Source organism: Scyliorhinus torazame, chromosome 6 (assembly GCF_047496885.1).
Source record: "Scyliorhinus torazame isolate Kashiwa2021f chromosome 6, sScyTor2.1, whole genome shotgun sequence".
Classification (NCBI taxonomy): Eukaryota; Metazoa; Chordata; class Chondrichthyes; order Carcharhiniformes; family Scyliorhinidae; genus Scyliorhinus; species Scyliorhinus torazame.
In genome coordinates this window covers 212859616-212874203 of record NC_092712.1, presented here as the reverse complement: position 1 = coordinate 212874203, position 14588 = coordinate 212859616, and the positions used below count along the sequence as shown (strand labels likewise).

Below are 14588 nucleotides of genomic sequence, written 5' to 3'. Positions count from 1 at the left end.
GAACATGAAGGCTACCGACCGTTGGTCGGTGAGGAGAGTGAATCTCCTGCCGGCCAGGTAATGCCTCCAATGTCGCACAGCTTCCACTATGGCTTGGGCTTCCTTTTCCACTGAGGAGTGGCGGATTTCTGAAGCGTGGAGGGTTCGGGAGAAAAAGGCCACGGGTCTGCCCGCTTGGTTAAGGGTGGCTGCTAGAGCTACGTCGGAGGCGTCGCTCTCGACCTGGAAGGGGAGGGACTCGTCAATGGCGCGCATCGTGGCCTTTGCGATATCCGCTTTGATGCGGCTGAAGGCCTGGCAAGCCTCTGTCAACAGAGGGAAGGTCGTGGTCTGTATTAGAGGGCGGGCCTTGTCTGCGTACTGGGGGACCCACTGGGCGTAGTATGAAAAAAACCCCAGGCAGCGTTTCAGGGCTTTTGAGCAGTGCGGGAGGGGATATTCCATGAGGGCGCGCATACGTTCGGGGTCGGGGCCTATTATCCCATTGCGCACTACGTAGCCCAGAATGGCTAGCCGGTTGGTGCTAAAAACGCACTTGTCCTCGTTGTACGTGAGGTTCAAGGCTTTGGCGGTCTGGAGGAATTTTTGGAGGTTGGCGTCGTGGTCCTGCTGGTCGTGGCCGCAGATGGTTACATTGTCGAGATACGGGAACGTGGCCCGCAACCCATGTTGATCAACCATTCGGTCCATCTCCCGTTGGAAGACCGAGACCCCGTTTGTGACGCCAAATGGGACCCTTAGGAAATGGTATAATCGCCCGTCTGCCTCGAAGGCTGTGTACTTGCGGTCACTTGGGCGGATGGGGAGCTGATGGTAGGCGGACTTGAGATCCACGGTGGAGAAGACTTTATATTGGGCAATCCGATTGACCATGTCGGATATGCGGGGGAGAGGGTACGCGTCTAGTTGTGTGTACCTGTTGATGGTCTGGCTATAGTCTATGACCATCCTTTGTTTCTCCCCTGTCTTCACTATTACCACCTGTGCTCTCCAGGGACTATTGCTGGCCTGGATTATGCCTTCCTTTAGTAGCTGCTGGACTTCGGACCGAATGAAGGTCCGGTCCTGGGCGCTGTACCGTCTGCTCCTAGTGGCGACGGGTTTGCAATCCGGGGTGAGGTTCGCAAACGAGGACGGGGGTTGCACCTTGAGGGTTGCGAGGCCGCAGATAGTGAGTGGGGGTATTGGGCCGCCGAATTTGAACGTAAGGCTCTGTAGATTGCACTGGAAATCTAATCCCAGTAATGTGGGGGCGCAGAGTTGGGGAAGGACGTGTAGTTTGTAGTTTTTGAACTCCCTCCCCTGCACCGTTAGGGTAACTATGCAGAAACCTTGGATCTGTACGGAGTGGGATCCTGCAGCTAGGGAAATCTTTTGTGCGCTGGGATAGGTGGTCAAGGAACAGCGTCTTACCGTGTCGGGGTGGATAAAGCTCTCCGTGCTCCCGGAGTCGACTAGGCATGGTGTCTCGTGGCCGTTTATTAGCACCGTTGTCGTCGTCGTCTGGAGTGTCCGGGGCCGAGCTTGATCGAGCGTAATTGAAGCGAGACGTGGTTGTAGTAGTTGAGCGTCTTCCTCGAACCCCGTGGAGCCGTCGACACTGGGGTCCGTTGTTGCCGTCCAAGATGGCGTCGGGGATGAACAAAATGGCTGCCCCCATACATCGCACATGGCTGGGGGCTCACAAGATGGCGGCGGGGGTGGACAAAATGGCCGCCCCCACGCGTCGTACAGGTCTGGGGTGGTCCAAGACGGCGGCGCCCTTCCCTCGTGGTGGCCGGGACCCAAAATGGCGGCATCTGCGGGTCGCACATGGGGCGCTGGGGGGGTTGGGAAGCGTTAGGACCGCGCGGGGCTCCCTCATCTCTGGGCACAGCGGTGGTCGGGACCCAAATTGGTAGCGCCGGCGGGTCATACGTGGGGACGGGGGGGGGGGGTTTGGGGAGCGTAAGCGGCGTGCAGGGCTCCCTGTTCTCCCGGGACCGCGGTGGTCAGGACCCAGAGCGGCTGCGCCTGCGGGTCGTACATGGGGCGCTGGGGGGGTTGGGGAGCGTAAGCGGCTTGCAGGGCTCCCTGTTCTCCGGGACAGCGGTGACCTCGCGGGACCGGCACACAACCGCGAAATGGCCCTTTTTCCCGCAGCTCTTGCAGATTGCTGCGTGGGCCGGGCAGCGCTGCCGGGGGTGTTTCGCCTGGCCGCAGAAATAGCAGCGGGCGCCCCCGGTGCGACTTGGCGTTTGGACCGCGCAAGCCTGTGGGGTGTCCGGGGGGGGGGGAGGTGGGTTTGTCGCGACGGGTACGTACGGAGCCCAATGGGCTGCCGCGCGGTCGGGGCCGTAGGCGCGGGTATTACGCGCGGCCACGTCTAGGGAGGCTGCTAGGGCCCGTGCCTCAGAGTCCTAGCGACTCTTTTTCTAGAAGTCTTTGGCGGATTTGGGAGGAATTCACACCTGCCACAAAAGCATCGCGCATTAACATGTCCGTGTGTTCATTTGCGTTCACCGAAGGGCAGCTGCAGGCTCGTCCCAAAATCAGCAGTGCGGCGTAGAATTCGTCCATCGATTCTCCGGGACTTTGCCGTCTCGTCGCGAGCTGGTAGCGAGCGTAGATTTGGTTAACTGGGCGGACATAGAGACTTTTCAGTGCTGCGAACGCCGTCTGGAAATCCTCCGCGTCTTCGATGAGGGAGAAAATCTCCGTGCTTAACCTCGAGTGCAGGACCTGTAGTTTTTGGTCTTCTGTGACCCGGCCGGTGGCCGTTCTGAGGTAGGCCTCGAAACAAGTCTGCCAGCGCTTGAAGGCTGCTGCCGCGTTCACTGCGTGGGGGCTGATCCTCAGGCATTCCGGGATGATCCTGAGCTCCATAGTCCTTTTTAGGCATGCTTAATAAATTGTAGCGCACAAAGACTCCGTGAGACGAATAGAGTGAAGTCGATGAGGCTTTATTAAGCGTGTCTGTTCCCCCGCAGCTCGATAGTAGAATGGCCTGCGGGGGAGGACTCCGGCTTCTTATACTCCGCCTTCAGGGCGGAGCTAGAGGTCAACGGCCAGCCAGGACCCGGGATCAGTCAGCCAGCCAATGACATTAGGGCTTCCAGTCCCACATGACCCCTAATACATACTACCACAGTCTGTAACTGAATTATGCTCTTTCCCTCGGGTCATTTTATTTTCCCCAGCCTCTCCGATTTTCCTCCTTCCTGGACTGGATTGACTATTGTTGATGCTCTGGAATCAGCCCCACATTGTATTCAAGGCAGATTGAAATTCCTCACTGCTTCTCCTGCTTCCTGGTGTTGTTTTAACAACTGCAGCTGCTGATCCTTTTACAACATCCTCTTCTTTTACATTGATGGAAAAATGTGACAGATGTTTAAAAGAAACATTCAAATTGATTGAGCCGCACCATCAAATTTTCATTTAAATTATACAAAAGCTGATTGTTAACTTTACTCCTTTACATGCATGCTTCTACCAGTTTAACAGCACTTCTGGATGATTGATTGAGCGATTGATTGATATTTATTGTCACATGTACCGAAGTACAGTGAAACGTATTTTTCTGCGGCCAAGGGAACGTGCATTGTATATACATGGTAGACAAAAGAATAATCAACAGAGTACATTGACAATGGTACATCAACAAATAGTGATTGGTTACAGTGCAGAACAAGGGTCAAACAAGAGCAGCATAGGGCGTTGTGAATAGTGTTCTTACAAGAAACAGATAAGTCAAAGAGAGAGTCATGCGTCCAGTAACTGTGGGGAAGAAGCTGTTCCTTTGTCTGGATGTCTTCAGACTTCTGTATCTTCTGCCTGATGAAAGGGTCTGGAAGAGGGAAAGCCTGGGTGCAAGGGGTCGCTGACAATGCTGTCTGCCTTCCTGAGGCAGCGGGAGGTGTATACAGAATCAATGGGAGGATGGCAAGCGTGTGTGATGTGTTGGGCTGGGTTCGAAAACACTCTGGAGTTCTTGCGATCTTGGACTGAGCAGTTGCCATACCAAGCTGTGATGCAGCTGGATAGGATGCTGTCTATCTCACAACTGTAGAAGTGTGTGAGAGCTGATGCAGACATGCCAAATTTCTTTAGCTTCTGTAGGAAGTAGGGACGTTGTTGCGCTTTCTTGACGGTTGCATCAACGTGAGTGGACCACGACAGACCGTTGGTGATGGTGACCCCCAGGAAGTTAAAGCTATCGACCATCTCTACTTCGGAGCCATTGATTTGGTGGGGGGGGTCATGCTACGCTTCCTGAAGTCGATGATCAGTTCCTTGGTTTTTCCAACATATAGAGAGAGGTTGTTTTCGGTACACCATGCAACCAAGTGATCTTTCTCCTTCCTGTAGTCTGATTGGCCGTTGTTTGAGATAGGACCCATCACACTCGTGTGGACCAGCACTGATGACGGCACCCAGCTGCAGTCTCTCTGGGGAGGCCGGTGAATTGCGGGAGGCTGGTGGCTCCTGCGCAGGTAGGTCATAAGTAGGTTTACGACCTACTACCGCGAGCATTATTTGGTCATGCCCATTTGAGGCGGGGTTCCGACTCCGATATCTCTCGGGCGTCAGAGAATCCCGGGAGGCTACAAGTGTGGATTGCACTTGTCTAAAGCTGTGCTTTATATTCCAGCAGTACTATATCTTGGAGTGGTTCTTTGAAATCCTGACTCCCAGTCTTGTGGAACTCGGGCATCATTCTAAAGCACTGATGACCGACTAATTGTGTAGGCAAATCTAGCTACATGATGGATGAAGAAGTCAGGGACAGACCTGCAAACAATTAAAATGCTGAGTGCTCGACCAATAATAGCCAAATTATTGCTAAATAATTGCCAAAAAAGCAAACAGTCATTGCTGTCCTGACACCACTGCTTCTGGAGCCACCAAACTAAACCATCTTTTGAGCAGGTTTGCTTCCCTTTTATGGGGAGTGCACCATAAGATTATTGAATGAAGATAACCAAAAAGACCCGATTGCTTTTGAACTAATTTAGAACATGAGCTTTTGCATATCCCATCTTATTGCATTGGTTGTCGCCCCGCCCTCCCACACCACCCCAAGAAATTTTGATGGTAAAACAAATTTGCCTTTTAACCTTCTATTCCATGTTTTTTGCAATCTATGTAAGCTTGACTCTGAGATAATCGCAAATAGTTCATCTCCGGCAGTTTGTATTGATGGTGATACATAACTCCAAATTTTTAAAATATAAAATGGAGTGACTTAATGCTTGACTCTTTTCTGAATGGCATTCAAAACATCAACCAATTATCCTGTTGTGTATGTATTTATGCTCTGATTGTCAAGGGAAATTGTTACTGTTTTGAGGCGATGGGAGGGAAACCAGAATTAGTTTAATTGTGGTTTACATGCAGTTCTGTTTTCGGGACTGAATTTAAGGAACCTATTAGAGTGAGAGTTATAGTCATAGAGTAATACAGCACAGAAAAGGCTCTTCAGCCCATTGTGTCTGCACCGGTCAAAAACATCCATTAAAACATTTGCATAATGGGTTGGCAAGCTGAGTCAATATTTTGTCAACCGTGACAGTCCCCCTTAAATCATTAATATTAATTGTAATATTATGCCTGTTTCTTTTTCCTAATTATGTGCAAACTTCACCAAGATTGATACGGCAACTCTTCTAAGATCAACTTGCAACACCTTTATGAAGACGTTGGAAGAATGCATGCAAATTGCAAATGCTACCTTCAGGCCTGAACTGCTGCAACCTACACCTCCAGGTTCTCCATATGTAGCCATCATAAAACCAAACCGAGTATGTTTGTTTTTAAGCAAGTAATTTTTTTTTTTTTACATTCTATTTGGCTTCAATATGTGTAATTGGATCTCTTCAAATGAACTGATGCTGTTTCTGTGTATTTACTTAATTCAGGGTGGCACAGTGGTTAGCACTGTTGCCTCACAGCTCCAGGATCTCGGGTTCATTCCAGCCTCGGGTCACTGTCTGTGTGGAGTTTGCACTTTCTCCCCGTGTCTGCGTGGGTTTCCTCCGGGTGCTCCAGTTTCCTCCAAAGATGCGCAGGTTAGGTGGATTGGCCATGCTAAATTGCCCCTTGGTGTCCAAAAGGTTAGGTGGGGTTACGGGGATAGGGTGGAGGTGTGGGCTTAAGCAGGGTGCTCTTTCCAAGGGCCAGTGCAGACGTGATGGGCCGAATGGCCTCCTTCTGCACTGTAAATTCTATGTAATTCGATTTGGCAGGTTCAAATTGACATTGCAGGATTAACTTGTGTTACAAGGACATCCAGTAAATTGTATTCCAAGGGCATCCAATGTACTAAAGTTACATCCGATTAATGTGTTTATTTTTGTGAGCTAACTGATTTGCTACTTAGGTGCTGCTAGAGATTTTAAAAAATAGCAAAGTGAATCGAAATATTTTAAAAAGGCTAAATGAAAAGAGAAAGCTAATAACACGGGGAGAAAAATTAATCCAATTTTTGTCCCTCTGTTAATAGTCCCTGGTTCTTCAGTAAGGATCCTCTGGGGGGAGAAAGTGATCACAGTACAATTACATTCCATATTAAGTTTGAAAGTGACATAATCAAGTCCAAAACAAGAATATTAAACTTAATAAAGCCAATTACTTGACTAAAAGGTATGGTGGTAACTAAGCGGTGGGAAACATAAAAAAACATTCTACATGTTCAACAAAAATACATTTCATTAAAATACAAAAAAAGAGTGAGAATTATCCATTCATTGCTTAGGATGTTGAGGATATTCGTGGATTAAAAATGAGATTTATCATGTTGCAAAGAATTGTAATAAGTGTTATGGGCCAGGGTTTAGAGAACCCCAAAGTGTATCATGGAGTTCACCTGACCCACAACTTTTAATAGATTGTGGTATGGGGAGCACACGGCCCACTCTACAGGTGTGGTACAGCAGAAATGGAAAAGTATTTTTTAAAGCAAAACAATGTTTATTCTATGAACTCAAGTTAACCTTTTTAAAACATACAGTGAACATCTTAGTAACCATTAATTCAAATAGAACCCCGAAAGAATACAACACTAAGTAATTCTTAATAACTTCCCAAACAACATCCAGAAGTCAAAATAAACACCTTTTAACAGAAGCACATCAGGTTAAAGTCACTACTGAAAACATTTATAATTCTGAATTCACCAAATGATCAAGAGATAGTGTTCTCATGGCAGAGAGAACAGCAGTACAGCTGTTTTGTCTGGCTTCAGCTCCAACACTGAAAACAAAACCAAAAAGACACAGACACACCCAAGCTTTTCTCAAAGTGAAACGAAAAAACAGAGCCAGAGCTCAGCTCCACCTACACTCTGACATCACTGATAAACACCCATTTCTTAAAGGTACATTTCTTAAACACCCATTTCTTAAAAATACTCTCACATGACATAAACCTGTAGATTTGGAATGTCAGAAACCAGCAAACCATGACCAGAAATTGATAATTTTGAGAGTATACCAGTCAGGAATATGAAAACAGATAGTGAGAGCTTTTTACAAATATATAAAAATAAGGCAAGTAGCTAAAGTAAATAATGATGTCAGAGGCAGAAGACATTATCATGGGGAATGAAGAAATAGCAGCGGAAGTCAGAAATTACATGCCAGAAGTAGAGAGAATCGAAGGAGCTAAGAGTGAGGAACGTAAGGTAATTACTATCACCAGAGAAAAAATATTGGAACCAGTAGCTGACAATATCCAGGATTTGATAGCCTAATCCAAGGTCGCTAAAAGAGATAGTTGCAAAGATGTTGAGTGCATATTTTTATGATTTTCCAAAATTCCGTTGATTCTAGAATGGTCTCAGTGGTTTGGAAGATAGCAAATATAATATAGGGGAGGCAGTGGTGTAGTGGTATTGTTGCTGGACTAGTAATCCAGAGATCCAGATTCTGGGGACCCGGGTTTGAATCCTACCATGGCAGAAGGTGAGATTTGAATTCAATAAACAAAAATACGGAATTAAAAGTCTAAAGATGACCATCAAACCATTGTCATAAAAACCCATCTGGTTCACTAATGTCCTTCAGGGAAGGAAATCTCTCGTCCTTGCCTGGTCTGACCTACATGTTATTCCAGCTCCACAACAATGTGGTTGATTCTTAAATGCGCTCAGAGATGGGCAATAAATGCTGGCCCAGCCAGCAACACCCAAATCCCATGAAGAATTTAAAAAAGATTAGCATGTAAAATTAAAGTGCATGGTATTAGGGGTAGTGTATTGAGATGGATAGAAAACTGATTCACAGACAGGAAACAAAGAGTAGGAATTAACGGGACTTTTTCAAATTGGCAGGTAGTGACTAATGGGGTACCACAATGATCAGTGCTAGAACCCTAGCTATTCACAATATATATTAATGCTTTAGATTAAGGAACATGTAATATCTCCAAATTTGCAGATGACACCAAGTTGGGTGGAAGGGTGAGCTGTGAGGAGGATGCAGATGAATGGCAGATGCAGGAAAATTTGGATAAATGCGAGGTTACCCACTTTGGCAGAAAAACAGAAGGCAGACTATTATTTGAATGGCCATAAATTGGGAGAGGGGAATGTGCAACAAGATCTAGGTTTCCTCGTTTACAAGTCACTGAAGGTATGCATGCAGGTACTGTAGGCAGTAAAGAATGCAAATGGTATGCTGGCCTTCATTGCGAGAGGGTTTGAGTACAGGAGCAGGTATGTCTTGCTGCAAGTATTAAAAGAAAAAATTGCAGTGATGTGGAACATCGGCACATTGGCTCTGCCCAGCTGGCACTTTGACAATGCCACCCTGGCACTGCCAAGATGTCCAGGTAGCACTGCCAAGCAGGCAGGAGCACTGCTCAGGTGCCAGGGTGGCACTGCAAGCGTGCCCAAATGCCAGGCTGGCACTGCCAAGGGCCAGGGACCAAGGGTTGCTATGCCCATGAAAGGAGGATGGAGGGGGGGGTTTGAAGAGTGGGGGCATGCATGGCAGGTAAGTAGGGGCCTTGGGGAGTTTGGAGGAGTGATGCGTGGGGGTCCTGGAAGGGAGGAGATGCTGTTAGGGGGCCTGAAGAGGGGCTACCCTCGGGGACCCCTTAGTGGGGTGTCCTCACCTGGGGGTGTGTGGGGTAATGCCCATATGTTCAGTGCAGAAGGAGGCCACTCGGCGAATCGAGTCTGCACCGGCTCTTGGAAAGAGCACTGCACTTAAGCCCTCAACTCCACCCTATCCCTGTAACCCAGTAACCCCACCTAACCTAAAGGCAATTTAGCATGGCCAATCCACCTACCCTGCACATCTTTGGACTGTGGGAGGAAACCGGAGCACCAGGAGGAAACCCACGCAGCCACGGGGAGAACGTGCAGACTCCGCATAGACAGTGACTCAAGCTGGAACTCGAACCTGGGACCCTGGAGCTGTGAAGCAGCTGTGCTAACCACTGTACTACAGTGTCCCCCTGTGTGGGGGGTGACATTGCCCATATTTATGGGGTGACATTGCCAATGGGTGGGGTGGGGGGTGAACCCACAAGCTCACTTAGAGATCGGGGAACCTTTTCAAAATGGTGGCCCGATCTCGGTGTTCTGCTCCCCAGTGCTAAAAACAAATTCCAAGTATGGGCTAAACCGGTGTGAAATTCCCCAGGGCCCAAAAAAGTGACCAAAATGTCATTGAATAGCAGTGGGGAACTCGGCGGGCAGGAAATTCCCTGAAAAATCCGCCACAAATTAACTTGGAAATTTTTAGGGAGAATTGCACCCTTGACTATCTCAACAAGGGGCCAACTCCTTCCAGTTAGTAGGAGAGCAAATAGGTGAAGGAAAGGAACCCATTGAGGCAGTGCCAATAAATTGGCATGGCTTATACCTGTTTGTGAGTCTTGCTTTTCTCATGTTACACATGCTGGCTAGTCTCCCAAGCAAGTCTGTGTTTTTTTCCAAAGAGCCAGTAGTTTTATTAAATACAGAATGTGCTATTGCCAAGGTCTAAATGTGTAATTCCTGTTTATTAAATTGTCTTAATCTCTTAATCCTTCATTTTCAACCTTCAGTGAGCTTTTAACAAATACTTCTCATTGTGCAGATGGTTGAAGGTCATTCAAATGCCCAGCTGCTCTGTGGAATCTTTTTTTCCTCAACTACATGGCGGATTTGTCTTTTATTTTTTATAAAGCCAAATTGAATAGCTTTTAAAAACGATTTTCAAAAGGAAATATTCTGCAATTTAGACCATAGTTGAAGAACTGGACAGTCTGAGCACATACTTCCCACGGTTGAATTTGTCACATATTTTGAATCATCCATTATTCTACAAAAGATGGCTAATGTTGGTAATTGAATGATCAAATTGTTGCTGTACGAGACACATTAAAACTTGGGCTGAGGCCCAAATGATATTGGTAATGTATCAATGAAACACAGAATTGAATCACTGAGGTCAGGAAGTTAGTTACTGTAAAACACATCAGCAACATTTTATCACTTGTTGATTGAATGGAGTTGGGCAAGTTGCCAGTTTATTGTAATTCATGTTCTTGTATCATTTTTGTAGATTAAGCACCAGCATCTTTCCAGTTACAGTTGCACAAAAAGGTAAGAATTTATATAAAGCATGATTCCATGGAGAAAATATTCCACAGATAAGTAGCATTTGACACAATGTTAGACCTGCGGTGTCTTGGTTCAAACTCCACCTAAAAGTGACATTAAAATTTAGCAACCTATATTTATTAATAACGTCAGAGCCCCATATAGTGAACTACTTTTTCAGTGACTGATAGCTCAACAAATGTGGCAGGCTTTCTGTGTCAACAATGTTTCACAGCAATAAAACTAATTACCAAGATTTTTTTTAAATGTTATTAATTGTGTTGCTGCTATCAAACTATCTTGCTGCTGCTATTAGATGTAAATGAAGTAGTGTTTGTCACTGTGGATCTAAAGCATGGTGAATCTTTATATATGATATAAATAGATTTGCTGTTGGCTGCAGCTTCTGAATTTTGGTCAGTGAGTAAAGAGAATGATTTGAAGCATAATGTTCAGTAAGTCGTTCTTTTTTTATCTCCCGTTCCCAATAGCAGATGTTAAAGGTTTGGGAAATAAATGCTTTGTCCATGACACATGGCACGATTACCTGAAAATGTAGAGGAAAACATTTTTTTTTCACAAAAAAATAAAGAAGTACAGATCTATTTAAAAGTCTCTACTTGCTTGAAAATGTGTATTCTGGAATTGTTGCATCATTGTAATGGTGAATGCCATTTCTCTTGCTCAAAAGGCCTCGGAAATTATGTTGTTAGTGAGTGACACAGCTGCTACAGTAAAAGCGTAATTTTCTTTGACATTCAGCGCTGCTCTTCCACAACGTAAAAAGATAATTTTATACAAATGTTAAAGTTTTTTTTTTTAACATCAAACTTGTTCTGCAGGAATGAGATGAATAATGTCCAGAATGGATCAACGATAGAGCAGGCCAACTTCAAGACTCAGGAAAGGTTACAGTCAGCAGATGATGATCAGCATCAGGAAAATTCAAGAAGGGGAAGCACAGAAAATGCAGAGGGTATGTTTTTAAACAGAAGGGAGAATAGGCAGCACATTATGCTGCCAGAAAAATGTTGGCAAAGTTTTAGGAGTAGGACGACTTGGTTGTGGCCTTGATTGAAATGATATGTGATAACTGAAGAACCTAATGAACAAAGTATACGATAACTTGTTGACTTTCAAAAATCACTTTAAGTAGAAGAAGAACAAAGTAGGCTGTAGGAACACTAGATTAATAGGTTTTATGATTTTTCCTGTCCCGACACACAATTTGAATATTATTCTTCCAATCTGGATGCATTTTTTAAAAATATTTTTATTAAGGCATTTATAATTTTAACCATTTCAGCAACAAGATTTCAAAAGAACAAAATGAATAACACACACCCACCCAGCAAGACCTAGCCATCATGGCTTACATAGTCAATTCCCCAATCCCAATTTTCCACCAACCTTACCCAACCCCCCGTGCCTCTTTTTTAAACCCCCCGCCCTGGCTGACAGCTTAATTTTTCTCAAAGAAGTTGATAAACGGCTGCCACCTCCAGGCAAACCCAAGCATCAACCCCCTCGGGGCGAACTTAATCTTTTCGAACCGGAGAAACACAGCCATGTCACTGATGCACACCCCCAACTTCGGGGGCTCCGAGATCTTCAATGCCAATAAAATCCGTCTCCGGGCTACCAAGGAGGCAAAGGCCAAGACGCCGGACTCTCTAGCTCCCTGGACTCCCGTGTCTTCTGACACACCAAATATCGCCACCTCTGTACTCTGAACCATCCTTACCTTCAGCACGTCTGACATGACGTCAGCCAACCCCTGCCAAAATCCCCAAAATTTCGGACATGCCCAAAACATATGACATGATTTGCGGGCCCACCCGCATACTGCCCACACTTATCCTCCACCCCTTCAAAGAACCTGCTCATCCGGGCCACAGTCATGTGCACCCTGTGGACCACCTTAAATTGTATCAGGCTGAGCCTGGCACACAACGAGGATGCATTGACACGCCTCAGGATATTCTCCCACAACCCAGCTTCCAGCTCCCCACCCAACTCTTCCTCCCACTTTTGCTTCACGTCCCCTATCAGGGCTCTCTCCCATTCCATCAGCTCCTTATAAATCTCCGATACATTCCCCTCCCCCACTCCCATTTTCGACACTACCTTGTCCTGTAGCCCCTGGGGCGGTAGGTGCGGAAAGGTCAAGACCTGCCTCCGCACAAAGTCCCTCACCTGCAGGTAGCGGAACCCATTCATCCCTGGGCAGCTCAAACTCCTCCAAGCTCGGAAAGCAGCCGTCAAGAAACAAATTCCCAAACCGCACGATCCCTGATCGCTGACACCCCCGGAACCCTCCATCCAACCGACCCGGAACAAACTGGTAATTGCACATATTGGTACCCACCCTGAAGCCCCCTCCAGCCCCATGTGCTGCTGCCACTGTCCCCACACCCTCAGGGCTGCCACTACTACCAGGCTTGTGGAGTACCTGGCCGGCGACAATGGCAGAGGCGCCGTTAACAGTGCCCCTAAACGTGTGTCCCTACATGAGACCGTCTCCATCCGCTCCCATACGGACCCCACCCCCACCACCCGCTTCCTGACCATTGCTATGTTTGCTGCCCAATAATTTATAAAGTTCGGGAGGGCCAGTACCCCCACCCCCCACCCTAACTCTACCCCGCTCCAGCGTGGTTTTACCCTCCCACACATATCCTGAAATTACCGCATTCACTTTCTTGAAAAGCACCTTGGGGATAAAAATTGGAAGGCTCTGGAAACCAAACCAGAACCTCGGGAGTACTGTCATCTTCACCACCTGAACCCTCCCCGCCAATGACAAAGGGGGCGCATCAAAATCGCACCTCATCTGCTCCACCAACCGAGCCAGATTCAGCTTATGTAGCTGCTCGCACCCCTGCGCCACCTGAATGCCCAAATACCGAAAGCTCTTTCCCCCCCCACCACCTTGAACGGTATCTCCCCCAATTTATTATCCTGCCCCCTTGCCTTGATCGGAAAGACCTCGCTTTTACCCATATTCAATTTATACCCCGAAAACCAGCCGAAATTCTCTAGGATCCCCATAATCTCTCTAATCCTCCCCAGCGGGATCCAAAATGTACTATAATAGGTTGTGCGCGTAAAGCGAGACCCTATGATCCACCCTTCCCCATACTATCGCCTGCCAGCCCCTCAGTGCTGTCAGCGCCATTGCCAATGACTCTATAGCCAAGACAAAGACCAATGAGGAGAATGGACATTCTTGCCTTGTCCCCCGGTGCAGCTTAAAATAGTCCAATTTCAACTGGTTTATCCGCATACTCACCACCGGTGCTTGATACAGGAGTCGGACCCAATCCACAAAGCCCTGCCCAACCCCAAAGTGCTCCAGGACCTCCCACAAATAGTTCCACTCCACCCTATCGAAGGCCTTCACCGCATCCATGGCGACTACCACCTCCACCTCTCGTCCTCCTGGGGGGGATTATTATGACGTTTAGCAACCTCCTAATATTCGCCGCCAGATGTCTCCCCTTAACAAACCTTGTCTGGTTCTCCCCGATCACCCTTGGCACACAATCCTCAATTCTCAAGGCCAAGATCTTGGCTAATAACTTGGCATCCACAGTTAACATGATGCAGTTTTTTTTTTTACAAGCAGACGGAAATTGAGAACTTACACTCTTTAGATTTGTAAAAGCTAAAGAACCAAGCCAGGGTTTTCCTCAAAAGCACCTTGTGATTTTTCACCTATTAAAATGAATGGGTGGATGATTGCATGATGAGCGCAGAAGTGCAAACCCCTGCTCCCCACCCACTCTGCCATATTGTACTTCATTTGACTTATGAAGTCATTATAATACTGCATTATGTTTTGGAACTTCCTGAAAAGTTTCTCAACTTTCTGAAAATTTCTCTTGCACTATAGATGTACATTATGGAAACTCGGATGGATATAATTCTTGCGATGATCTGATGCTGCCTTTTAATTAGGCTTGACTTTGCATGTAATTCGCATAAGATCCTTTTTTTCTCCAAGTCGGTGGTA

The 14588-nt window shown here is 46.8% G+C and overlaps 1 protein-coding gene across 6 annotated transcripts in view; it reads left to right on the top strand.

The window, feature by feature from the left end:
• Positions 1-14588, top strand: part of plekha8 (pleckstrin homology domain containing, family A (phosphoinositide binding specific) member 8) — a 79189-nt gene that overhangs the window by 42369 nt on the left and 22232 nt on the right. For all 6 annotated transcript variants that reach the window (XM_072509370.1, XM_072509369.1, XM_072509371.1 and 3 more), the window contains exons 5-7: positions 5631-5783; positions 10536-10576; positions 11416-11549. In XM_072509370.1, coding sequence (XP_072365471.1) covers positions 5631-5783; positions 10536-10576; positions 11416-11549 — 328 coding nt within the window. The remainder of the gene's footprint in view (positions 1-5630; positions 5784-10535; positions 10577-11415; positions 11550-14588) is intronic.